This window comes from Alosa alosa, chromosome 4 (assembly GCF_017589495.1).
Source record: "Alosa alosa isolate M-15738 ecotype Scorff River chromosome 4, AALO_Geno_1.1, whole genome shotgun sequence".
NCBI classification, from domain to species: domain Eukaryota; kingdom Metazoa; phylum Chordata; class Actinopteri; order Clupeiformes; family Clupeidae; genus Alosa; species Alosa alosa.
Window position 1 is genome coordinate 36,136,254 of NC_063192.1, and position 25,245 is coordinate 36,161,498.

Consider the following 25,245-nt stretch of genomic DNA (forward strand, 5'->3'; position numbering starts at 1 on the left):
TGGATGATACCAAAATGCTAATATTTTAATTCATTATATTACTTGCGAATAGGTTGATAAACGCTACAACGTTCAGTAGGTAATTAGCCCAATTACGATGTTATAATCATGGCTATCTCTTTACCAGTTGCCACTTATGTCTGTCCTCTTCAAAAAAATTGAAGCATGGCACATTTGGCAGCATTTCCTCCAATACTTTTCGCTTTTTTACCTGGCCTTTTCAGTCCCTCATGGCATCTTTTGTACCATCCATCCTCCCTGACGCTTATCACTACGGGTAGGTCCGCCCGGCTGGTATCTGAGAAACTTTTTTTAGGAAAGACGGGCTATATGGACCCAACCAAATTAACTCTTCTTGGGAGGGGAGAACAACGCATGCAGAGGCTGCGGTGTTAGGCATAGAATGTGAACGTGTGTAGCCAACTTTAAGAGAAGATAGATTAACGTGACAAATGCCAATATTGAAGCGGGCCCACCGGAATTTCTCCTGATTCTCCTGATTACCCACTCCGGGCCTGGTTCGGTACCAGATATAGATTTACTGCTTGTCGCAGCATCTAATTCAGATCCCCCTCGAGCGCCGCTCCCAAATCGTTTTCACAAAGCACAAGAGACCAGATGTTTTGAGGCTGATAACACAGTGACCAGCTAGATCATGGGATGGCTTACAAAAATAAAAATAGAAGAATAAATATGCGGAGTGAAATACATTTTAGATTCGAACATAAAACCAACCAGAAACTCCTGACAAACCATACTTTTTTACAATGTTATCAGCACTAGTGTAATGGGTAGTAGGCAGACCCCCCACATGAAAGGGGTCTCAAACAATACACTCAGAGACATGCCCGGAAAAAACACCACCCCTACAAAGTAAAAGTACCTAAGACCTCCATGATTTCAGTTATAAAGGTTACATTACAATGCGTAGCGTCTAGCTAACACATTTTTTCAACCAAAACCACTAACAACATGCTAAACAGGTTATTGGCTATGCTAGTAGCACACTACTAAGTTTATTTCCAGCTATTAACACTCCTATACATTTCATACAAAGTTTATCTGATTCTCATTATCCACAAAACACACATATATGGGTTTGGGGCCAATATGGTCGCCAGGGGGTTTGACATCAGTCACATGTCTGTCACTTATGACACTACATCCAATATGGATGCCAAAGGGGGCGTGGCATTGTTTGACAACAGACACATGACTGTCACATGACTTTACATCCAATATGGCCGCCCAGGGGTTTGACACCAGTCACATGACGGTCACATGACTCTAACAAACAATAACAATAACAAACAACACGTGGTGACAACCACGTGGCTAATTTGCATAGAAAGGAGGCGTGGTTATGACGTGATTTATGACGTTTCAGGGGGCGGGGCTTATTTTGACAGATAGTTCATGATAATTACTACTTGTACCTCTTCCCAGAGGGCAGTATATCAAACAAATTGTGAGCGGGTGACTTCCATCACTCACAATTGTGGTTGACGGCGGGTGAGGTGGGTGGTGTAAATGTCCTTCAGGGAGGGAGAGAAGCACCAATAATCCTTCCAGCTGTGTTCACTATGCGCCGCAGGGCTTTCCCTGTTGTATTCAGTGCAGCCCGCCCCACACAGCCATACAGCTGAGGAGAGGATGCCTCGATGGTGCCTCGGTAGAATATGGTCATGATGGCTGGTGGAGCACTTGCTCGCCTGAGTTTCCGCAGGAATTAGAGGCGGCGCTGAGTTTCTCTTTCGCCAGTGATGCAGTGTTGGTGGTCCAGAGAGGTCTTCACTGATGTGCACCCCAGGAATTTGGTACTGCTCACTCTTTCCACTGGCACAGCACCGCCGATGGTGGGGGCAGGTGTTGGGTGTGACCTCCGGAAGTCAACAACAATCTCCTTGGTCTTGCTGACGTTCAGCAGGAGGTTGTTGTCCCTGCACCACGTGGTCAGAAGGTCGACCTCCAACCTGTATTGCTGTCTCGTCGCCCTTGGTGATGAGACCCACCAGAGTTGTGTCGTCAGCAAATTTCACCATGTGGTTGTTGCTGTAGGTTGCAGTGCAGTCATGCGTCAGCAGGTGAAGAGCAGCGGATCGAGCACGCAGCCCTTGAGGAGCCCCCGTGCTCAGTGTGATGCTGCTTGAGATATTGTTGCCAACACGTACTACTTGAGGCCTCTGACAGAGGAAGTCCAGTAGCCAGTTGCAGGAGTAGGTACCGAGTCCCAGTTTGTCAAGTTTGCAGATGAGTTGTTGTGGTATTATGGTGTTGAATGCAGAACCGAAGTCTATAAACAGCAATCTTACATATGAGTCTTTTTTTCCAGGTGGGTGAGGGCTGGGTGGAGGGCAGAGCAGATTGCATCCTCTGTGGACCGTTTGGTCGGAATGCAAACTGGAAGGGGTCCAGGGGTGGGGGAGAATGGATTTTGATGTGTGACCTGACAAGCCCGCCCAAAGCACTTCATGATGATGGGTGTCAGTGCCACAGGGCGGTAGTCATTGAAGCAGGATGGAGCAGTTTTCTTCCGCACAGGTATGATGGTGGCAGCTTTGGAAACATGATGGGACGATGGCTTCGTTCAGGGAAGTGTTAAAGATGTCTGTGGAAGACATCCTTAGCTCCCTCAGCGCAGTCCTTCAGCGCACAACCTGGGATGTTGTCTGGGCCTGCTGCCTTACTGGTGTTGATAGCAGCAAGTGTCCTCTTCACGCCTGTCGGCAGAGAGGCACAGGGCTGCTCGTGTGGGAGGGGAGGGGTCTCTGTGGGCAGGTGCTGTTTTGTGCTTCAAAGCCAGCAAAGAAACGGTTCAGGTTGTTGAGCAGAGGGATGTTGCTCTCACAGCCTGTGGGCGGGCTTGTAGTCCCGTGGGAGGGCCTGAATGCCCTGCCATAGGCTTTGTGCGTTCCTTGCTGTCTTTGAAGTGGGTGGTTATCTTGTCAGTGTATTCTTTTTTTGCTTCCCTTTGATGCCACGGGACAGGTTGGCTATCGCTGTTCTCATGCCAGCTTCATCCCCAGCTCTGTAGGCCTTGTCTCTGGCCCCTCAGCAGTCAGCCATGGCTTCCCAGTTAGCCCGAAAGTGATGATGTCTTTTGTGTGGGTCACATCATCAATGCACTTGGTGATGTAAGAGGTTACAGTGTCTGCATACTCCTCTATGTCTGTCTGATTGTTGTAAGTGGCTGCCTGCTTAAACATTTCCCAGTCTGTTGTGTCAAAGCAGTCTTGAAGAGCATCAGAGGCTCCCTCAGGCCACACTTTACCTGCTTGTGAACCGGTTTGTTTGTTTTCACTCTTTGTCTGTATGCAGCATTAGCATAACAGTGATATGGTCAGAAAGTCCAATGTGGGGGAGGGGTGGCTTTTTGCCCCCCTTTGTGTGTAGTGTAGACCAGGTCCAGGATGTTATCTCCTCCTTGTTGGAAAATCAACATGCTGGTGTAGCTTTGGAAGTACAGTTTTGAGATCAGCATGGTTAAAATCTCCAGTGAAGATGATGAAACCGTCTGCGTGCAAATCTGTTGTTCACTGACAGCCTGGTACAGTTCACTAAGAGCCGCTCTTATCGCTGTTGTTGTTGGTAGGATGGATGTATACTGCCACTAGCAGAATCGCAGTCATTTCCCTTGGCAGGTAAAAAGGACGGCGTGTGTGTGTGTGTGTGTGTGTATGTGTATATCTGCTGTGTGTGTGTGTGTGTGTGTGTGTGTGTCTGCTGTGTGTGTGTGTGTGTGTGTGTGTATATCTGCTGTGTGTATGTGTGTGTGTGTGTGTGTGTGTGTGTGTGTGCATATCTGTGTGTGTGTGTGTATGTGTGTGTATGTGTATATCTGTGTGCGTGTGTGTATGTGTATGTGTCTGTATGTGTATATCTCTGTGTGTGTGTGAGAGCGTGTGTGTGTGTGTGTGTGTATCTGTGTGTGTGTGTTTGTATGTGCGTGTGTGTGTGTATGTATCTGTGCTGTGTGTGTGTGTGTGTGTGTGTGTGTGTGTGTGTGTGTGTGTATGTGTATATCTCTGTGTGTGTGTGTGTGTATCTGCTGTGTGTGTGTGTGTGTGTGTGTGTGTGTGTGTATCTGCTGTGTGTGTGTGTGTGTGTGTGTATGTGTATATCTCTGTGTGTGTGTGTGTGTGTGTGTATCTGCTGTGTGTGTGTGTGTGTGTGTGTGTGTGTGCGCGTGCGCGCGCGTGTGTGTGTGTGTGTGTGTCTATATGGTGTTGACTGTGTGTCCATCGTTCTCTTTTCCAGTGAGGAGCGCGTGATTGAGCACTACAAGCTGCTGCAGGGCCTCACCCGAGGCCAGGCCATTGTCCAGTAAGTATCTGAAAAGCCATGAGTGTGTGTGTGTGTGTGTGTGTGTGTGTGTGTGTGTGCTGCTGCAGGGCCTCACCCGATGATTAGATGATTAGCCTTATTTGGGCGTCCCAGTGAGCCACAGTGCCCAGTGAGCTGAGACGTGATTTGTAGCTTCATAAATCCACACGGTCTCACCGCCAGCCTCCTGCCAGAAATCAATAAAGCCACATAAAGCTCACACAAAGCCCACCCCCGTCTACCCCTGTCCACTCCTGTCCACCCCTGTTACTGTCACGAGTGAGTGAATCCTCTCTGCTTAAAGTCACTTACACCCACGCATCACTTGTACCCACGCAACAGAGTTATGCCTTGAGGAAGCCACTTACCCATGCCATAGTGCTATGCTAAGACTTGAGGAAGCCTCTTACCCATGCCATAGTGCTATGCTAAGACTTGAGGAAGCCACTTACCCATGCCATAGTGCTATGCTAAGACTTGAGGAAGCCCCTTACCCATGCCATAGTGCTATGCTAAGACTTGAGGAAGCCACTTACCCATGCCATAGTGCTATGCTAAGACTTGAGGAAGCCACTTACCCATGCCATAGTGCTATGCCAAGACTTGAGGAAGCCACTTACCCATGCCATAGTGCTATGCTAAGACTTGAGGAAGCCCCTTACCCATGCCATAGTGCTATGCTAAGACTTGAGGAAGACTCGAGGAGGGGGAAAGCGAGTGTTCTGGGGGTTCGTTAACTCAAGTGAGATCAATATTTCTTTAATTTCAGGTACTTGGCTTTAGTGGAGTCGCTGCCAACGTATGGCGTTCATTATTATGAAGTCAAGGTAAGCAACTGTGAATGCAACATTGGGATCAATAATGTGGGATCAATACTATGGCAGCGAGAGTCATTTGGACTGATGGGGTTTTTATTAGACCTTTGTAGAGCCGTTGTGATAATGTGAAAGAATCCAAATGGGAGATGTAGGTAGATCTATCATAACACGTCTGAGTGTGTGTGTCTGTGCGTGCGTTTTTGTGTGTGTCTGTGCGTGCGTGTGTGTGTGTGTGTGTGTGTGTGTGTGTGTGTGTGTGTGTGTGCATATGTGTGTGTTTCTGCCCTCCTCCCGCTACAGGACAAGCAAGGACTCCCATGGTGGCTTGGAGTCAGCTACAAGGGCATTGGTCAGTACGACTTACAGGACAAAGTCAAGCCACGCAAGGTAATATGGCAGCTGCCTCTTCTGGAAGCCTAAACTGCCTTTCAAGGTTTGTGTCTTGTGGATGACATAACACACCTTGGAACTGGGGCACTGTACTGGGCACTATACTGGGCACTGGGCACTATACTGGGCACTATACTGGGCACTGGGCACTATACTGGGCACTACACTGGGCACTGGGCACTACACTGGGCACTGGGCACTATACTGGGCACTGGGCACTATACTGGGCACTGGGCACTATACTGGGCACTATACTAGGCACTATACTGGGCACTGGGCACTATACTGGGCACTATACTGGGCACTGGGCACTATACTTGGCACTATACTGGGCACTATACTGGGCACTGGGCACTATACTGGGCACTGGGCACTATACTGGGCACTATACTGGGCACTGGGCACTATACTTGGCACTATACTGGGCACTATACTTGGCACTATACTGGGCACTATACTGGGCACTATACTGGGCACTATACTGGGCACTGGGCACTATACTGGGCACTATACTGGGCACTGGGCACTATACTTGGCACTATACTGGGCACTGGGCACTATACTGGGCACTATACTGGGCACTGTACTGGGCACTGGGCACTATACTTGGCACTATACTGGGCACTATACTGGGCACTGGGCAGATCTCCTGATTAGAACAGCTGCTCTACGTACAGCACCACTGCTGAGAGAGAGAGAGAGAGAGAGAGAGAGAGAGAGAGAGATGACATGAGTGGAAAACAGAGGTGAGAAGTGCGGGATGAGCAGAGAGACGCAGCCGTGTGTGTGTGTGTGTGTGTGTGTGTGTGTGTGTGCGTGTGTGTGTGTGTGTGTGGTGAGGCGTCGCAAGGCGTCGTAAGTCGCGTCGCGTCGCGCGTCTGCAGGCGCCTGCCGCGACGTAGCTCAGGAGTGACTCACCGGACCCTTCACACACATCCATTACTTGCAGGACTGACCATGACTCAGATGAGACACGCAGACACTGAGGCCTTCCTTGTAGAGCAGGCTCGCGAGAGTGAGTGTGTGTGTACGTGTGTGTATGTGTGTGTGTATGTGTACGTGTGTGTGTGTGTGTGTGTACACGTATGTGTGTACTGGGGCCTTTCTTATGGAGCAGGCTCAGGAGCACAGGCGTAGGTTTAGGGGGGAACCCTAGGTACTAGTCCCAATTAATATTTTGAGATGACAAAATTGTCCCCGCCAATATTTGAGCAAATTTTAGACTATTCCGACGGCCAGGACGACAGTAAAAGAAACACTGAAACCGAAGGGGGTTTATCTGACACTCACAACAGCGTCAAAGCGTAGCCTATAGGCCTACCTCACTTTGTGGTGGCAGAAAAGTGAGGATGTGTCAGTATAGGCTAAGCTATCAGGGATGTCTACTGGGCACTATACTGGGCACTGGGCATGTGTCAGTATAGGCTAAGCTATCAGGGATGTCTACCAATACCCCATAAAAGGCCAGTGTAAAACATTTTAATATTCCCTTTGCCCTTCAGCATGCACATGTTGTGCTTTGTAGATCAGCTATGCCACTAAGGAAGAAAAGGACCATTTAAAGTTTTTACATTATGCAGAGCCTAAGTAGGCAAAGTAACTAGCCATAAAAAACTGGCAAGTAGGCTACATTCCAACTGGTGACCAGGCTTTCAAATGCGGATTTTACTGTGTCAAATATATATTAAGAATATATACTATTTTGATCCCGTGAGAGAAATTTGGTCTCTGCATTTATCCCAATCCGTGAATTAGTGAAACACACTCAGCACAGAGTGAACACACAGTGAGGTGAAGCACACACTAATCCCGGCGCAGTGAGCTGCCTGCAACAACAGTGGCGCTCGGGGAGCAGTGAGGGGTTAGGTGCCTTGCTCAAGGGCACTTCAGCCATGGACTACTGGTCGGGGACTCTACATGCCCACTCAACGCATCTGACTCAGATACCGCACTCCTACAACCTCTAGGGACTGCTGGAACATCTTTTTCGGCATTCACGCCTCTCTCCGAGAGTGAAGTGTCCAGACTCCTGACATGCAGCCGTCCTACCACATGCTTTCGCTGGACCCTATACCTCTGAGCCTACTTCAGTCCATCAGCCCGACCATCGCTCCAGCTATCACACATGTGATCAATGCCTCGCTAACCTCCGCACATTTCCAACAGCGTTCAAAATGGCCCAGGTAACACCGTTATTTAAGAAAGCTTCTCTCAACCCTGCTCAAGTCGAGAACTACCGCCCTGTCTCACTACTGCCTTTCCTATCCAAAGGCATTGAGCGAGCAGTCTCCAAACAGGTCTCTGACTTCCTTTCACAGAACAACCTTCTGGATCCAAATCAGTCTGGGTTCAAAAGCGGCCACTCTACCCAAACGGCTCTGCTGTCTGTAACAGAAGCCTTAAAGAAGCCAGGGCGACCGCTCGGTCATCAGTACTCATTCTGCTTGACTTATCGGCTGCCTTTGACACGGTTAATCACCGTATCCTTCTCTCTAAACTCGCTGACATGGGAATCTCGGGTTCTGCTCACTCCTGGTTTGAATCCTACCGCTGGGGACGCTCGTTTAACGTAGGGATCATGGCTTGGTCAGCTATCTGCACCTCACCATCTCACCACAGGGGTCCCCAGGGCTCAGTGCTGGGCCCCTCCTCTTTGCTATCTACACCACCTCCTTGGGACAGATTATCCGTTCGCACGGCTTCTCATACCACTGCTATGCAGACGACACACAGCTCTATCTGTCCTTTCCACCTGATGACCCCTTGGTTTCAGCACGGATCTCGGATTGCCTTTCAGACATAGCTACATGGATGAAGGCACACCACCTCCAGCTGAACCTCTCAAAGACTGAACTGCTGGTCATCCCAGCTAAACCTACCATACACACCACTACATCAACATCAAATTTGACTCCCTGTCTGTTTCACCGACCAGGACTGCAAGAAATCTAGGAGTTGTTCTCGACAACCAACTAAACTTCTCAGATCATGTTGCCTCAGTCGCCCGGTCATGCCGTTTCGCACTCTACAACATACGGAAAATCAGGACTTACTTGACTCAAGATGCTACCCAACTTCTGGTTCAGGCAATAGTCATCTCACGACTCGACTACTGCAATGCCCTCCTGACAGGTCTCCCAGCCTGCGAAAAGTGAAACCACTTCAGATGATCCAGAACGCTGGCGGCGCCGCCTGGTCTACAACCAACCTAAAAGGGCACATGTTACCCGCTGCTCATCCAGCTACACTGGCTACCTATGGCGCCCGCATCAAATTCAAGTCTCTAACGCTTGCCTACAAAGTAGTCTCCGGTTCTGCTCCCAACTACTTGAATGCCCTCATACAGACTTTACACTACCTCCAGACGCTGCGGCCCTCTGGGCTTAACGACGCCTAGCTCTACCACCGATACGCTCAAGCCAATCCAAACTTTTCTCATCTGTTGTTCCTCGTTGGTGGAACACACTGCCAGTTCCTACAAGGGCAGGGACATCCTTCTCCACTTTCAAAAAACTCTTGAAGACCCAGCTCTTTAGAGATCATCTACTCTCATAGCAACACTTACAACAAGTCTTACTGATCCTAGCACTCACCGACGCACTTATTCTTACTGTACTCTAATGTTTTTTTAAACTGTCCTAAAATTGTGAGAATTGTTCTAAAACTTACTGTTTACCATGTTGTTAGTCGCTTTGGTTAAAAAAGCGTCAGCCAAATGTAATGTAATGTAATGTAATATAATGTAATGAAACAGCAACCTTTCGGTTGCAAGCCCGAAGCCCTAACCAGTAGGCCACGGCTGCCCCAAGCTGTTAGGATATTACCCAGGATATTGTCACAGCTAAACCTAGCTTCTGTAATCTTTCACCCAAGGGCAGGTGTCACGTTGAGTACGCATGGACAGTCGCATAGAGCACAGAGTAGTTCAGCATGTCACGGACTTTATTGGGCTCCTAATCTTGCAGTCGCAATAAACAATGAGACATTTTCCTGTTCCTATACTCTGTTTATGTAGGCTAATGCATTTGTGAATGTAGCCTGCACAATGCAAAGAAATAAAAGATCATCTATGGTGCATTTCCATACAGTACTCATAGAAATGAACATTGCGAGACACTTATGTCTTCTATTATCTCATCCCAGAAAGATTTTCTTTGACTTTTGACAGTTTTTTGAACATTTATTTTATCTAATGACATGGCAAACATCCACATGTCCTTGCACTATGCAAAATTATTTTCCACTGGCCTAAAACCGTGAGACTGAAAGCTAATTACGTTCAGGTTCTTCTTAAAGTGGCAGGCACTCAATTAGACTTACACACCACAAATGTGATGATATTAAAGACAAGTGTAGACTAATAATTTAAATATCAACATGATGTATTAAAATTACTAAATATGTTTAGCTATTAGTAATTATGCAGATCATAAAATACTATAAATAATTAACACTATATATAAAGTTTATATGAAATCCAAAATATGAAATAGAAACCTATGACAACCATCACTTTCTATATATATGTGTGTGTGTGTGTGTGTGTGTGTGTGTGTGTGTGTGTGTGTGTGTGTGGAGGGTCAGTCTAAATCTATGATCGCCATTGATGTGAATGATCACACCACATTCAGTATTACTGATGGCGTCAAGGTGGTGGAGGCCCCCCAAATCAATTCAATTAAAAAAAAATAGCAAAAGTATCAAAATCGAAACTCTTCACTTGGTATTGAAACAATAATGTTGGTATTGTGACAACAGGAGTTGGGGACGTGTGGGGTGGGGGGTGTGTTGCATGGATGTGAGTGTGTGAGTGTGTGTGTGTGTGGGGGGTTGCATGGATGTGAGTGTGTGTGTGTGTGTGTGTGTGTGGGGGGTGTTGCATGGATGTGGGAGTGTGTGTGTGGGGGTGTTGCATGGATGTGAGAGTGTGTGTGTGTGTGTGTGTGTGGGGGTGTTGCATGGATGTGGAGGAGTGTGTGTGGGGGTGTTGCATGGATGTGAGTGTGTGTGGGGGGTGTTGCATGGATGTGAGTGTGTGTGTGTGTGGGGGTGTTGCATGGATGTGAGTGTGTGTGGGGGGTGTTGCATGGATGTGAGTGTGTGTGTGTGTGTGGGGGGGGGGGATGTGAGTGTGTGTGGGGGGGGAGGCAAATGAGCGTATATGTAAAACACCATTAGTGTCATACGTATATGTAAGAGTGGCTCACAGGACACACCCATGAACAGTAGTGTCAAATGAGTGAGTGTTTGAGAGAGTGTGTGTGTGAGAGAGAGAGTGTGTGTGTGAGAGAGAGAGAGAGAGAGGGAGAGTGTGTGTATGAGAGGAAGAGTGTGTGTATGAGAGAGAGAGGGAGAGTGTGTATGAGAGAGAGAGGGAGAGAGTGTGTGTATGAGAGAGAGAGGGAGAGAGTGTGTATATGAGAGAGAGAGTGTGTGTGTGTGTGTGTGAGAGAGAGAGGGAGAGTGTGTGTATGAGAGAGAGAGGGAGAGAGTGTGTATATGAGAGAGAGAGTGTGTGTGTGTGTGTGAGAGAGAGAGGGAGAGAGTGTGTATATGAGAGAGAGTGTGTGTGTGTGTGTGAGAGAGAGAGGGAGAGAGTGTGTGTATGAGAGAGACTGATATGCGTTTGACTGGCACTTGTTTATCTGCGGCTGCGCAGGGTCTTGTTGAGCGCTGGTATGTGATGTCAGGGCAGGAGAGGCGGCCGGGACAGTGCCTGTAGGTATTCTCACAACCTGTAGAGACAAGTCCAGAGAACGGACTCTATCCATGCCCGGGGAAGTGGGTTCTGACAGAGGAACCGACTCGGAACTAGATACATACCGGAACACTTGTGTAAGGAGCTAAATCTGGTGAGATTTACAAGCTGAACATCCCTTAGCCGTCCTGTCATGCAGCAGAGCAGCGAAGCAGCAAGCAGGGAGTTTTGGGAGCAGAGCAGAGCTGGTGAAATGACATGTTGTGGTGAGCACGGGGATGGACTGTGAGAAATAGTGACTGTAATTATACTCTATACTACTGCCTGCATGAATGCTTGAATTTGATTTGTTTTTAGACTGGAGGTCGCTGGGTACAGGCTCTTTCTAAGTTAACTGTCTATGTTAACTCTATGTTAACTCTGTCTATATCTATGTTAACTCTGTCTATGTTAACTCTATATCTATGTTAACTCTGTCTATGTTAACTCTGTCTATGTTAACTCTATATCTATGTTAACTCTATATCTATATTAACTCTATATCTCTGTTAACTCTATATCTATGTTAACTCTGTCTATGTTAACTCTGTCTATGTTAACTCTGTCTATGTTAACTCTATATCTATATTAACTCTATATCTCTGTTAACTCTATATCTCTGTTAACTCTATATCTATGTTAACTCTGTCTATGTTAACTCTATATCTATGTTAACTCTATATCTATATTAACTCTATATCTCTGTTAACTCTATATCTATGTTAACTCTATATCTATGTTAACTCTGTCTATGTTAACTCTATATCTATATTAACTCTATATCTATGTTAACTCTATGGGTGTGTTCCAAACGGGAGACAGCTGCCTACTGCCTCCCTCCCTACATAGAGAGCTGTCTCACTAGACATGACTTTGGATTAAATGCATCTTTTAAAAAAATGAGCGTAGCACTCTAGAATCTTTGGTTAACACTCACGGTATGACGTTAGCAAAGGCCTGACGTTAAACTAAATTAGCTTACGTAAGCTAGCAGGCTAACGGTATAAATTAGTTTTTACGGCCGGGCAGATATATCAGACCAGACGCTATTATTAATGGTTACAACAATGGCATAATCAGATAGTAAATTGTTTATTTCTAATCTGTAATCTGCAAATCTAAGCAAAAAATAAGATCACACAAATGACATTTTAAACAGATTCAGCAGCCATTACCGATGTCATCCGCCATGTTTGTTTACCTTTCACAGCTGTTTCAGACGCGTTGCATGGGGATTATGGGTAGAAGGCAGCATGAAGTGTGCATCGATGCTGCCTTCAAAAAAAATGACCGTTATTTGGGAATTCTAAGATATCTTAAAAGGCAGCAGAATTTGTTTTTTCGGTTTCGAACCGCACTTGCTGCCTTGCTCCCCAGTTAGATATCTTAAAAGGCAGCAACTTTACCCGTTTCGAAGACACCCTATATCTCTGTTAACTCTATTTGAACTCTGTATCTGTAAAGGAAATGAACAGGAAGGGAAAAGGCAAAACTGTGGCAGACAAAAAAACATCACTCTCTCTCTCTCCCTCTCATCTCTCTCTCTCTCTCTCCTCTCTCTCTCTCTCTCTCTCTCTCTCTCTCTCTCTCTCTAGTCCAACCTCACTCAGCACTGATGTCCTGTAGTCTCTGTGTTGTGATGTGTCCTGTAGTCTCTGTGTTGTGCTGTGTCCTGTAGTCTCTGTGTTGTGCTGTGTCCTGTAGTCTTTGTGTTGTGCTGTGTCCTGTAGTCTCTGTGTTGTGCTGTGTTGTGCATCTGTCCCAGTCTGTGCAGACGTGGTCAGCATGAGTCACAAAGCTTTCTTGGCAGAGGAGGTAGAGTGTGTGTGTGTGTGTGTGTGTGTGTGTGTGTGTGTGTGTGTGTGTGTGTGTGTGTGTGTGTGTGTGTGTGTGTGTGTGTGTGTGTGTGTGTGTGTGTGTGTGTGTGTGTGTGGGGTTACTTTTGCTACATTGCACCCAGTGCACCTGGAGAAGCCAGTGAGCTGCACCTGGGAGACAGTAGCGTCTGTCTGGTGTGTGTGTGTGTGTGTGGCAACCAGCGGGTTGACACAGGGGGATGTCCCTACTGAAGTTTGTGATTCCCCCTCTCTCTCTCCTCCAGCTGTTCCAGTGGAAACAGCTGGAGAACCTGTACTTCCGTGAGAAGAAGTTTGCAGTGGAGGTGAACGACCCTCACAGGTGAGCCACAGTAGAACCCCTCATCAGTCATTAGTGCCCCCTCTGCACTCTTAACTGCCCCCTCTGCACTGGGCACTGTAGTGTACTGCCCCCTCTGCACTGGGCACTGTACTGCTGCTGCCCCCAAATCGGTCCTGTTTGGTAGTAAACTAATTGCAGCTGGCTGTCCCCATACGAGACCCATTACTGCACGCAGTTTTCCCAGATGTCACAGTAAACTTTTAACCGCTCTATTACTGAAGGTCTATTATCACTGGACTGTAATTCAAGCTCTCCAGATGCTACACGTGCGTGTGTGTATGTGTATGTGTGTGTGTGTTAAAGATGGTGTGTCTTTTTGGCAGGACCGTGACCAAGCGCACCTTTGGGCAGACGGGTCTTGTTATCCACACCTGGTATGCCAGCCACTCGCTGATCAAGACCATTTGGGTGATGGCAATCAGCCAGCACCAGTTCTACTTGGAGAGGAAGCAGACTAAGGTGCGTCTAGGCCTTGGAGCTCCAACACAAGCGTCTCCCTGCTGGACTCTGTGGATGACGACCGTTTGATCGCTGCTTTAAAACATGAGCCTCTCTGTCTTGTTACCAACTCTTTCTACAACAGGCCAAAATGAGCGCAGCGAGAAGTTTAAACGACGTCGCCGTGGACCTAACTGAGAATGGGGCGTCCAAGATAAGCAAAGGTCATCTGGGGATAAAAAATCAGCTCATCATGGCCAGTAATGGGAGCCTTGGGTCAACAGGTAGGACTGCTGCAGATACACTTACACATTTATTCACATCACAAATGCTCTTTAAAGTTATTTCCAGTAATCCAAATCACAGGTCATGCACTTTTATTGTGTGTGTTCCTGGGACGTTAATTCTTTGACAAATATTTCTTGCACTGTGCTTTACTACTTGTGATGGAATAGTATTACACAAACTAGTAAAAATGTCCTGCATATTTGGATTTCTCACAAACTGCTTCATTAAAAATCATGACCAGTGTTTGTATAAACAGGCTGGTTTCCTGAGGCCCTTTATCTATTGCCTGTGAGTTCAGTCAACAAACAAAAGCTGCATCACGGACATGCAGCAGATGTATTGACATCCAGGAACAGAATAAGAATAACAAGCCATCTTGACAGGTTCTGCCGACTCGGAGATGAACGACGAGCAGAAAAAAGAGAAGATCTCTGAGCTGAAGAAGAAGGAGAAGGACATCCAGGACATCTTGGCCCAGAGGAGGGAGGAGCTTAAGAGCATCTGCTTAAGAGAAGCGGTAAAGTGGCCGCTCCCTTCTTCTCTTCTTCTCTTTTGAGATCGCTACGGCCTTTCTCCCTCTTTCCACTTCAAAGGGTAGGGGGGTCATGACTCATGCTGTCTCAAAGGGTAGGGGGGTCATGACTCATGCTGTCTCAAAGGGTAGGGGGGTCATGACTCATGCTGTCTCAAAGGGTAGGGGGGGTCATGACTCGTGCTCTCATCCATTAGCAGTGAGATTTGAGTGTGCGCTTCTTGTGACATGGTTCTTGCAGGAATTGACGGGCAGGCTCCCGAAAGAGTACCCACTGTCCACTGGCGAGAAACCTCCACAGGTCAGACGGAGAGTTGGGACGGCCTTCAAACTGGACGACCTTTTCCCATACAACGAGGTATGCATGCCCACTAGGGTAAGCTGTTGTCAAGCTGTTGGCACTGATTGTATTGATGCATGAATAAATAGGAGTGATGCAACAGTGCTTGTTCAGGTGCTGGCTGCTCTAGCCTACTGCTGCAGTTGGAGTGGAGCGAGTTGACTTGGGCACATTCCCAATTCAGTTACAACTGCAGTACTGGCCCTAGTGTACTTGCAGCTTATGCTCAATCCCACTGTTTGCAGCAGGTGGTGGACACATTTCACTGTTGCATTTAGTAATCCCCGGTGGCAGGCCACTTCAATGCTTCACTGATTTTTGTATTGTTTTGTATAATTTGAAAGTTATATGAAAAGGATGCAAAATGTATTTGTTAACTTCATATAATGTTCGCTAATTTCCTCAACAAAACACACATAGTTATTCATCATTAGTGTGTGTGATGTATAAGTATACTGTATATACTCGTTTGATCCCGTGAGGGAAATTTGGTCTCTGCATTTATCCCAATCCGTGAATTAGTAAAACACACTCACAGTGAGGTGAAGCACACACTAATCCTGGCGCAGTGAGCTGCCTGCTACAATGGCGGCGCTCGGGGAGCAGTGAGGGGTTAGGTGCCTTGCTCATGGGCACTTCAGCCGTGGTCGGGGTTCGAACCGGCAACCCTCCGGTTACAAGTCCGAAGTGCTAACCTGTAGGCACGGCTGCCCCAACCAGTAGGCCACGGCTGCCCTAATGATGTGCACTCTGTGTCCTTCGCAGGACCCTTACCTGAGGAACCTGGAGAGCAGGTTCGCGCTGCAGCAGAAGATTGTGGAGGCTGCCAAGAAGCTGGCCGGCGAGATGGACCTCAACAAGACGGTGAAGAAGAAGAGGAGGGGGAACTGCCTGGACGCCATGCAGAAGCTGCAGGACATCGAGGACGAGATGAACCAGTACCGCGTCAAGAAGGGCAAGAAGCCCACGCAGAGAGCCTCTCTCATCATCGCAGGTACGCAACAACCAGAGAGCCTCTCTCATCATCGCAGCTACGCAACAACCAATCAGAGAGCCTCTCTCATCATCGCAGGTAGCCATTGCAGTGGGCCACTGTGCTGGCTAATATTACTTTTATTACTTTTCTTCCAATAAAGACGTGCACAGCGCCCTTGCCCTTCTAATTGTTTATGCCAGGCAGCCTGCTGATCCTGCGCTGTTTACCCACCAGCACCATGGCAACGCAGAATATTGGACTCCTAGTCAGAGATGAGAGATGGTGTTATTTGACATGGGAGCTGAATTGGATGGATTAACATATAAAGGGCACATGCTGTGACTTATGCAATGAAGATTCATTGTGTGATTGTCCGTGTCATTTTGAATGTCATCTCACGGCTGCGTTGTCATTGTGTGTGTGTGTGTGTGTGTGTGTGTGTGTGTGTGTGTGTGCTCCACAGATGAGCTGGTGCCATCGGAGTGCAGCTCCCTGTCTGACAGCCTGACGCTGGATGATGGTGAGAAAGACAACACACTTCCAATAAAGCGTGTGTGTGTGTGTGTATATGTGTATATGTGTGTGTGGCTGGGTCGAAATGGAATTTGGAGGATGAACTAATCAATTAATTTTTCTGAACGAGCAGACCGGACTGTTTGATCCAGACCCAAGGAATCTGTAGCTACACACACTCTACACTACACACACACTCTACACACAATCTACACTACACACACACACTCTACACTACACACACACACTCTACACACACACACACACACTCTACACTACACACACACACTCTACACTACACACACACACTCTACACTACACACTCTACACACTCTACACACACACTACACACTCTACACTACACACACACTCTACACTACACACACACACTACACACACAAACACACTCTACACACACACTCTACACTACACACTCACTCTACACTCACACACACACACTCTACACTACACACACTACACACACACTCTACACTACACACACTACACACACACTCTACACACACACTCTACACTACACACACACTCTCTACACCCACACTCTACACCCACACTCTACACACACACACACACACACACACACTCTACACCCACACTCTACACACACACACTACACACACACACACTCTACACTACACACTGGACTCTGTGATCCAGACCCAAGGAATCTGTAGCTAATGTCTCTGCTGCCCACTGCCAGCCTGATGTTGTTGTTTTGGTCCCGTTGGTTCCTCCTGATGTTGTTGTTTTGGTCCCGTTGGTTCCTCCTGATGTTGTTGTTTTGGTCCCGTTGGTTCCTCCTGATGTTGTTGTTTTGGTCCCGTTGGTTCCTCCTTCTCTGTAGACGACTCTGATGGCGTCCAGAGGCCGCGGTCTCGCTCCGTGCAGTGTTCCCCGTATCTGAGCCCCCCCCCCTCTGCCGGGCTGGACTACGATCTGGAGAGGAGAGCCTCGGCCAGTGACCAGCCCCACGACCAGCCTCTCAGCAGGTACGGAGCTCCTCCTCTCTCTCTTTTTTCATTTCACCCTTCTCTCTCTTTCCTTCCACCTCTCTCTCTCTCTTGTTTTGTCCCTGTGTCTGTTGTTCATGGTTGTTTGTTTGTTTGTGTGGAGGAGTACCGGTCTTTAGGTTGTCTCTGTGCTGAGGGAGCTAACAGACGTACGCATTGTCCCCCTGTCACCAGAGCATCCCAACTGTCCTAACAGACGTACGCATTGTCCCCCTGTCACCAGAGCATCCCAACTGTCCTAACGGACGTACGCATTGTCCCTCCACAGATTGGATTACGACCTCCAGGACATGGGACGTTACTACGGCCCAAGGGAAGTGTCGTCCACTCACAGCAGTCCATACAAAACGGTTCCCAGACATCCACGTGACGCCCGGAGCATACCGCACACACCCGTCATGACCCGCAACGCCTATAGCAGCAGCCAGCTCCGGTCAGACCCACACACACACTCTACACACACACACACACTCTACTCACACTCTACACACACACACACACTCTACTCGCACTCTCTACACACACACACTCTACACACACTCTCTACACACACACACTACTCACACTCTACACTACATACACACACACTCTACTCTACACACACACACACTCTACTCACACTCTACACTACATACACACACACTCTACTCTACACACACACACACTCTACACACACTCTACACTACATACACACACTCTACACTACACACACTCTACACTACATACACACACTCTACACTACATACACCAGTGTTTCCCCTAGAATTTTTTCCAGCAGTGGTGCTGTTGATCGTGAGGGAAGCAAAAAAAAAAAAAAAAAAAAGAGAAACATTATAAAAAATGACTCCTTAAATTGTGACTTCTGGTGGATTTTGTGAAAGAAATGGACAGATTGATTGTTACAAATTATGACATAACCATCAACACAAGCATTTACAAAGCATGATTATTGCAGTACTTGAACAGGATTATTCATGTTTTTCTTTCACCTTTTTCATTTACATTATTAGTATTAGCCACTGTACAACTGCACACTGTAGGCCACTGTACAAACTATTACTATTTAGAATATACAGTGCTGTGCATAAGTTAAGACATTTATATATAATGTATTTATTTACGATACATGATGCATTAAAAATAATTGATGTCCTATTTTTTTTTTAATTAAGACAAAAGGCAAAATATGTTTTTATTCCTCCCTTTAGTCAATTTCAGCATGGGTGTCTTAACTTTTGCACAGCACTATAAACTATATAGACTTCTCTTTCATGCCATTACACTGTATTGGTGCTGTGCAAGTCGAATTGAGTGCCTGTCACTTTAATGCCGTGGACGCCCGTGAGGCTGGCTTGATTCTCACGGTTTTAAGCTAACTTAGTAGCGCTTGTTGTGCATGGTGCATAAGAATATGTGGATGAAATGAATTATGTTTCCCATGTCATTTGGTAAAATAAATGGTCAAAAATTTGAAGAAAACTCACTTGGATTATAGCAGATAAGTGTCTTGTATTATATCTATAATTTTGATGAGCTCTACAGGAATTACAAACTATCTCAGATGTAAATGCTTATGATCCTATTACTCAAATTCAATTAAACCCGCCAATAGGCTAGCTAGCTAGACCTTAGTTTCACAGCCTAGGTATGTTAGCAACACAGGGCTTGAAAGCATTGCCTGTATCACAAAACAAAACGAAAACAATGCGTGGATTTATCTGGGAATAGGCTACTGAAGGTAGGGGCGAAGCTATCTCGCCATGCGTGCTTAATTTGGTTCCTTGGTTAACATAATGTAGGCTACGTTTTTTTGCACAAAATTGCTTCTGCTAATAAACTTAAACATAAACACAAACAAGCATGATCTCCTGTGTAATCCCTGACTGCGCCTTCAACGTTAGCCTACTATTATTTGTTGACATGAAACCTGAACGAACGGCAGCTGTTCCTGAAGTTCACTTGCGTCTATTTTTTTTAAATTGGGCAACTCTTTTTGCAGTGGCGCTTGAATTCCAGCAGCGGCGCTGCGCCGCTGATGAATACATTGTAGGGGAAACACTGTACACACACTCTACACTACACACACTCTACACTACACACACACACTCTACACTACACACACACACACACTCTACACTACACACACACACTATACTCTACACACACACTGTACACTCTACACACACACTCTATACTCTACACACACACTATACACTACATACACACACTCTACACTACACACACACTCTACACTCATATACTGCACTTTACTACACACACACTCTCGACACTACACTGTACACAAACACTCTACACACTCTACACAAACACTCTACTGTACACTCAGTCTACACAAACACACTACTCACATACATAAGCCTCCAGTGTGATATTGACAGTTTTTTAAATGGAGATTACATTTGCACCCTGACTGTCATATGTAAAAATGATTTGTAGAGTATAGTATTGCATATGCACCCTGACCGTCATATGTAGAAATGATTTTTAGAGTTTAGTATTGCATATGCACCCTGACCGTCATATGTAGAAATGATTTGTAGAGTTTATGTAAAAATGATTTGTAGAGTATAGTATTGCATATGCACCCTGACCGACATACAGTATGTAGAAATGATTTGTAGAGTTTAGTATTGCATATGCACCCTGACCGTCATTTGTAAAAATGATTTGTAGAGTTTAGTATTGCATATGCACCCTGACCGTCATTTGTAAAAATGATTTGTAGAGTTTAGTATTGCATATGCACCCTGACCGTCATTTGTAAAAATGATTTGTAGAGTTTAGTATTGCATATGCACCCTGACCGTCATATGTAGAAATGATTTGTAGAGTATACAGTAGTATTGCATATGCACCCTGACAGTCATATGTAAAAATGATTTGTAGAATATGGTAAAAGAGAGCTAGAGATGCATTCCGATTTTAGTGGCATGCGTAAGTGTGCGTGAGAGTTGTGAGCATGCGTAAGTGTGCGTGAGAGTTGTGAGCATGCGTAAGTGAGAGTTGTGTTGTGAGCATGCGTAAGTGTGCGTGAGAGTTGTGAGCATGCGTAAGTGAGAGTTGTGAGCTGTATCTGAGTGCTGGAGCTCCCCTTGCAGGTCAGAGGGGAACGTGCAGTGTTTCCGGCACCGCAGCGGCAGCTTGGAGTCGCAGTCTCCGCTGCGGCGGGAGAGTGGCCTGGAGAAGGCCACCTTCACGCTGTCGCCAGCCCGCCGAAGCACCAGCTCCGAGGCCCTGGACGACTGCTCGTCCTACACCAGCCTGTCCAGCGCAGACTACGCCCAGTACCGCACCGTCGACCACCGCATCTACGACTACCGGCGCCACCGCAAGGTGGAGGTGTACGGCAACACAGGCAGCATGCCCAACCTGGTGCACAACCCCTCGGGCTGCGGCTACGCCTGCCCACCACCCGCACACTACGGACCGCTGGCCTATTACGTGGCCGGCTACCCGACCCCGGACTACGAGCCGTACTCCAATGGCGGCTACGTGTTCGAGAACGAGCTAGAGGGCCACTACAATGTCAACCCCTCCTACGGACACAGCGGCTACCCTGCCCACAGCCGGTACCACCACTACGGCTCCGACGGGCCCGACATGGCCCAGAACCCTTACGCCACCATGAGGCCCCCGAGGGGCCGACAGGGCCCCCGCAACGAGCTGTTGGCCAAGAACGTGCAGAAGGCGCTGGTGGTGGAGCATCTCCGTGGCTGGTACCAGCGCAGCGCAGTCCACCGGGACACTGGACGAGGCCTGGGCGGAGTCTACGACTACGAGAGGGGCTCGCAGCATAGCCTGGGCTACCAGACGCTCCCTGCCGCCCCCTTCAGCCACTCCAGCCGGACCACCTCCTTCTCCTCAGGTACGCCCCTCCAGCCCCACTCAGGAACGGCGTGCTGAGCGGAGCTCAATTGGCTCACGCTGTCTGGAACACAGATTAAGGCTGCCGTTGCTTTTTCACTGGCCTGGGTTTTGTTCAGTCATGCCAGCTTTGTAGAGAAAGCTTAGTCAGAGTGTGAAACATCAGAGAGGTAGTGTGTGAGAGAGACTGTGTGACCGAGAGAGTGGAAATGAGAGATGAGAGAAAAAGAGAGAGACAGAGTGGAGAAAGACCTAAACAAAGAGAGAGGATGTATGTGAGTGAGTGGAGAAAGACCTGTACAAAGAGAGAGGATGTATGTGAGTGAGTGGAGAAAGACCTGTACAAAGAGAGAGGATGTATGTGAGTGAGTGAGACATTTTCATCCTCCTTAGGTTAGGGAGACTGCCAGCAGTGCCCACGTCTGGACGCAGATTACTGTCCTGCGGGATGCAGTCCTCTGATGATTACTGTCCTGCTGTTTCCTCTCGGCTACTCAGTGTCCAATCCCAATAAAACTTGGGTCACATCGGAATGTGTAAATATCTTGTTTTTGTTCTTCACTAGTGTCCTCTGCAGCCAGTGGGGGGGGTAACTGGCGCAGTCACCTTGCTGTAGGCCTGACGGACAGCGAACTGCTGGACATGCCACTGACCACACAGCCATCCTACGGCGCCCCCTACAGGAGTCCCACTCACAGCAGGTCAGCAGCAGCTCCATGACCAGCGCTCACATGAACCGCCGTAACAAGGCCTTTAGAACACCACCATAAACTCTATTGTCTTGTCCTTAAGAAAACCATCATCTATTGTCTTGACCCTATTGCATCATCATAAACTCTATTGTCTTGACCCTTGTGCATCATCGTGAACTCTATGGTCTTGTCTCTATTGCATCATTCGCACTGTTCATGAAATGGGTTTGTTGCCAATACAAATGACTGAATTACATGCAATACGCCACTCCGTAGGGATATTTAGACTCTCTACCCTGCATTCCATGACATTCCACCGCAGTGCCATCACCAGCTAACCACAACCCAGTGCTCAAGCTAACTGAGAGTTGGGAAATAAACCCTTTAAACCAAAATCTGTCTGTCTTTTTGTTTAGAATTCCATTCCACATTTGTTGAAGGTGTCATGTTATTTGAATGAAAAGTGTCAAATTATTTAAATGGTATTGTAAGGGCTAAGAGCCTGGAGAGTCTTCTCAGGTGTTGGCTCTGTGTTTTCACACTGCTTGGCCTCTCCGTGCCCCCTGAGTGCCTATGTCAGTTCTCAGAGTCCGAGGGCTACCATGAGTTCCCCTCCATGAGTTCCCAACCTTCATCCTCCTCCTCCTCCACCTCCTGCTGTCTCAGCCTCCTTCATCCTCCTCCTCCTCCACCTCCTGCTGTCTCAGCCTCCTTCATCCTCCTCCTCCTCCACCTCCTGCTGTCTCAGCCTCCTTCATCCTCCTCCTCCTCCACCTCCTGCTGTCTCAGCCTCCTTCATCCTCCTCCTCCTCCACCTCCTGCTTACTCAGCCTCCTTCATCCTCCAACACTCCCTGCGAGTGGACTGACCCCCTGCTGTGGGAGATCCATTCTCACCAGAACTAGGTCACAAGAGTGTGTGTCTTTTGTTACCAGAACTAGGTCACAAGAGTGTGTGTCTTTTGTTGGCATGGTGTGTTACTAAGCCATGGCATACTTGGGCCTGTTTTGTGTCTGAAACTAACATTAATAATGATCTCTTGGATTGTTTGTTCTGTTGTGTATATTTTGTTATTTATTTCAAAATAATGAAAATATATAAGGTAAATACTGATATTTGACAGGGCCAGAGTGTTTCTCGTAGTGAATGAGTGTTTTCTTGCACCTGTGTGGACAGGTATGCTGTGGAGTCCAGAGGGGCAGAGTCTGTGACTCTCACGTCTGAGACAGTGGAGGTGGGCGGGGCCACAGCTAGGTACACTGATGAGGAGCATTCATAGAAAGCACAAAGGTAAGACGTGAGCTATGGAGACACGTAGACACACTATGTAGGGTCTGTTCGAAATGGAAGATGGCTGCCTGCTGCTTCCCTCCCTACATAGGAAACTGTCTCACTAGACATGACTTTGGATTAAATGCATCTTTTAAAAAAAAAAGAGTAGCACTCTAGAATCTTTGATTAACACTATAGTATGACATAAAAGCCGGTCATTATGTAAGGGATAATGTATAGAACGCCGCTCATTATGTAAGGGATAATGTATAGAACGCCGGTCATTATTGGGAAAATAAGTCCCGACAGGGCGAACCGGACCCCGAAGCGCAGCAGAGGGGTCTTGTTCCGCCCTGAAGGGACTTATATGCTTTCACTTTTGAATGAAGTTCCAATGCAAGAAGTCACCGGAATACTTGCGGAGTGATATGATCAGCAGCACAAAACTCGTTGCCATTGACAGCGGTAATTATATGTTTGCAGTGGTAATTACATGAATTTATTTTACCGTAGAACATTGGGAAATCCCATTCAAGTCAATGGAGCGTTCTACTAGCATTGTGAAGAGCCGTATAATAAACTAAATTAACATAGACCGCTAACCGAGGAAGAGGTTACAAACAAAGTAGAAGAAAACAGAAACGAAATCAACACCAAAAGAAGCACTTCTTGGGCCATAAACGTTTGAGTTTGGTTAAAAGACTGGTTAACAGAGAGTCAAGTCATCTGATACCACGGAGGACTATGATGCCGACCAGCTGAACCAACTGTTGAGGGCTTTTTATCCATCTGTGCGGAACAGTGCTGGCAATGGTTATTCTGTTGCGAGCTACATTTCTCTCCGTAGTGGAATAAATCGCTTTTATGCTAAATTCAACATACATCAGAACCCAGAATTTAAGTCCAGCAACAATGTTTTTAAATCTGTTATCAAAGATATTCGCAAGAGTGGCAAAGACATCAGCCAGCACCATCCCCCCATCTCAAGTGCTGATCTAAAGCGAATCAGGGAATCAGAGGCCCTCTCTACGACCACAGCCATTGGCTTAGTCCGAAAGGTATGGTTTGACGTCCAGTTGCACCTTGCACGAAGAGGCAGGGAGGGTAACCGGGATCTGACCAGGGATTCGTTTACCATCAAACTAAACGAAAATGCCAAAGAGTATATCAGTCTATCGTTTAATGCCGAAACGAAAAATCACAAAGACCCAAGGGACGCTATGCAGCATAACTATCGCGGGAGCATTTTTTCTGAACCAGGAAACCCAAATTGCCCGGTGGCAAGTTTTAAGAAATATCTTTCACATTGCCCACCTGATGCAAAGAGGTTCTACCTCCATCCTCTAAGGCAAGAACAATCTGTCCTCGACCAGCAGAAGATCTGGAATTCCAGGGAACCCATGGGGCACAATCCACTTGGATTTATGATGGCCAACATCAGCCAAGCAGCTGCATTGTCCAGACGGTACACAAATCATAGTCTGAGAAGTACTGCTGTGCAGCTGCTTTCAACAGCGGGGATGCCCTAAAATGGGGTTTGGCTCGGATCTTTGCACTCACTGCACACAAAATAACCCAGATACATACATTCATGCGGTTTGGCATTGCACTCCAATCAACCACTTCTGGGTGAGTGTCACAAAATCTCTCTCTTCCATCTTTGGCTGTCACATCCCAGCATCCCCTTTCTTATGCATACTTGGTGATACATCCACAGTCAATTTAAGCAACTCCTGCAATAAAACACTGCTGGTAGCGCTGACTATCGCCAAGAAAACAATCCTCATGAACTGGAAATCTAAGAACAAAGCTCA

General features: G+C 47.1%; 1 protein-coding gene across 2 annotated transcripts in view; it reads left to right on the forward strand.

Annotated features, from left to right (window-relative positions):
• frmd4bb (FERM domain containing 4Bb) overlaps positions 1-25,245 on the forward strand; it is a 71,919-nt gene that overhangs the window by 37,940 nt on the left and 8,734 nt on the right. For both annotated transcript variants that reach the window (XM_048241742.1, XM_048241741.1), the window contains exons 9-23: positions 4,258-4,323; positions 5,093-5,150; positions 5,442-5,528; positions 13,370-13,446; positions 13,791-13,926; positions 14,051-14,189; positions 14,577-14,710; positions 14,967-15,083; positions 15,831-16,059; positions 16,505-16,561; positions 17,417-17,561; positions 17,851-18,015; positions 20,702-21,468; positions 22,033-22,168; positions 23,336-23,449. In XM_048241742.1, the coding sequence (XP_048097699.1) occupies positions 4,258-4,323; positions 5,093-5,150; positions 5,442-5,528; positions 13,370-13,446; positions 13,791-13,926; positions 14,051-14,189; positions 14,577-14,710; positions 14,967-15,083; positions 15,831-16,059; positions 16,505-16,561; positions 17,417-17,561; positions 17,851-18,015; positions 20,702-21,468; positions 22,033-22,168; positions 23,336-23,438 (2,416 nt within the window). In that variant the 3' untranslated portion in view covers positions 23,439-23,449. The remainder of the gene's footprint in view (positions 1-4,257; positions 4,324-5,092; positions 5,151-5,441; positions 5,529-13,369; positions 13,447-13,790; positions 13,927-14,050; positions 14,190-14,576; positions 14,711-14,966; positions 15,084-15,830; positions 16,060-16,504; positions 16,562-17,416; positions 17,562-17,850; positions 18,016-20,701; positions 21,469-22,032; positions 22,169-23,335; positions 23,450-25,245) is intronic.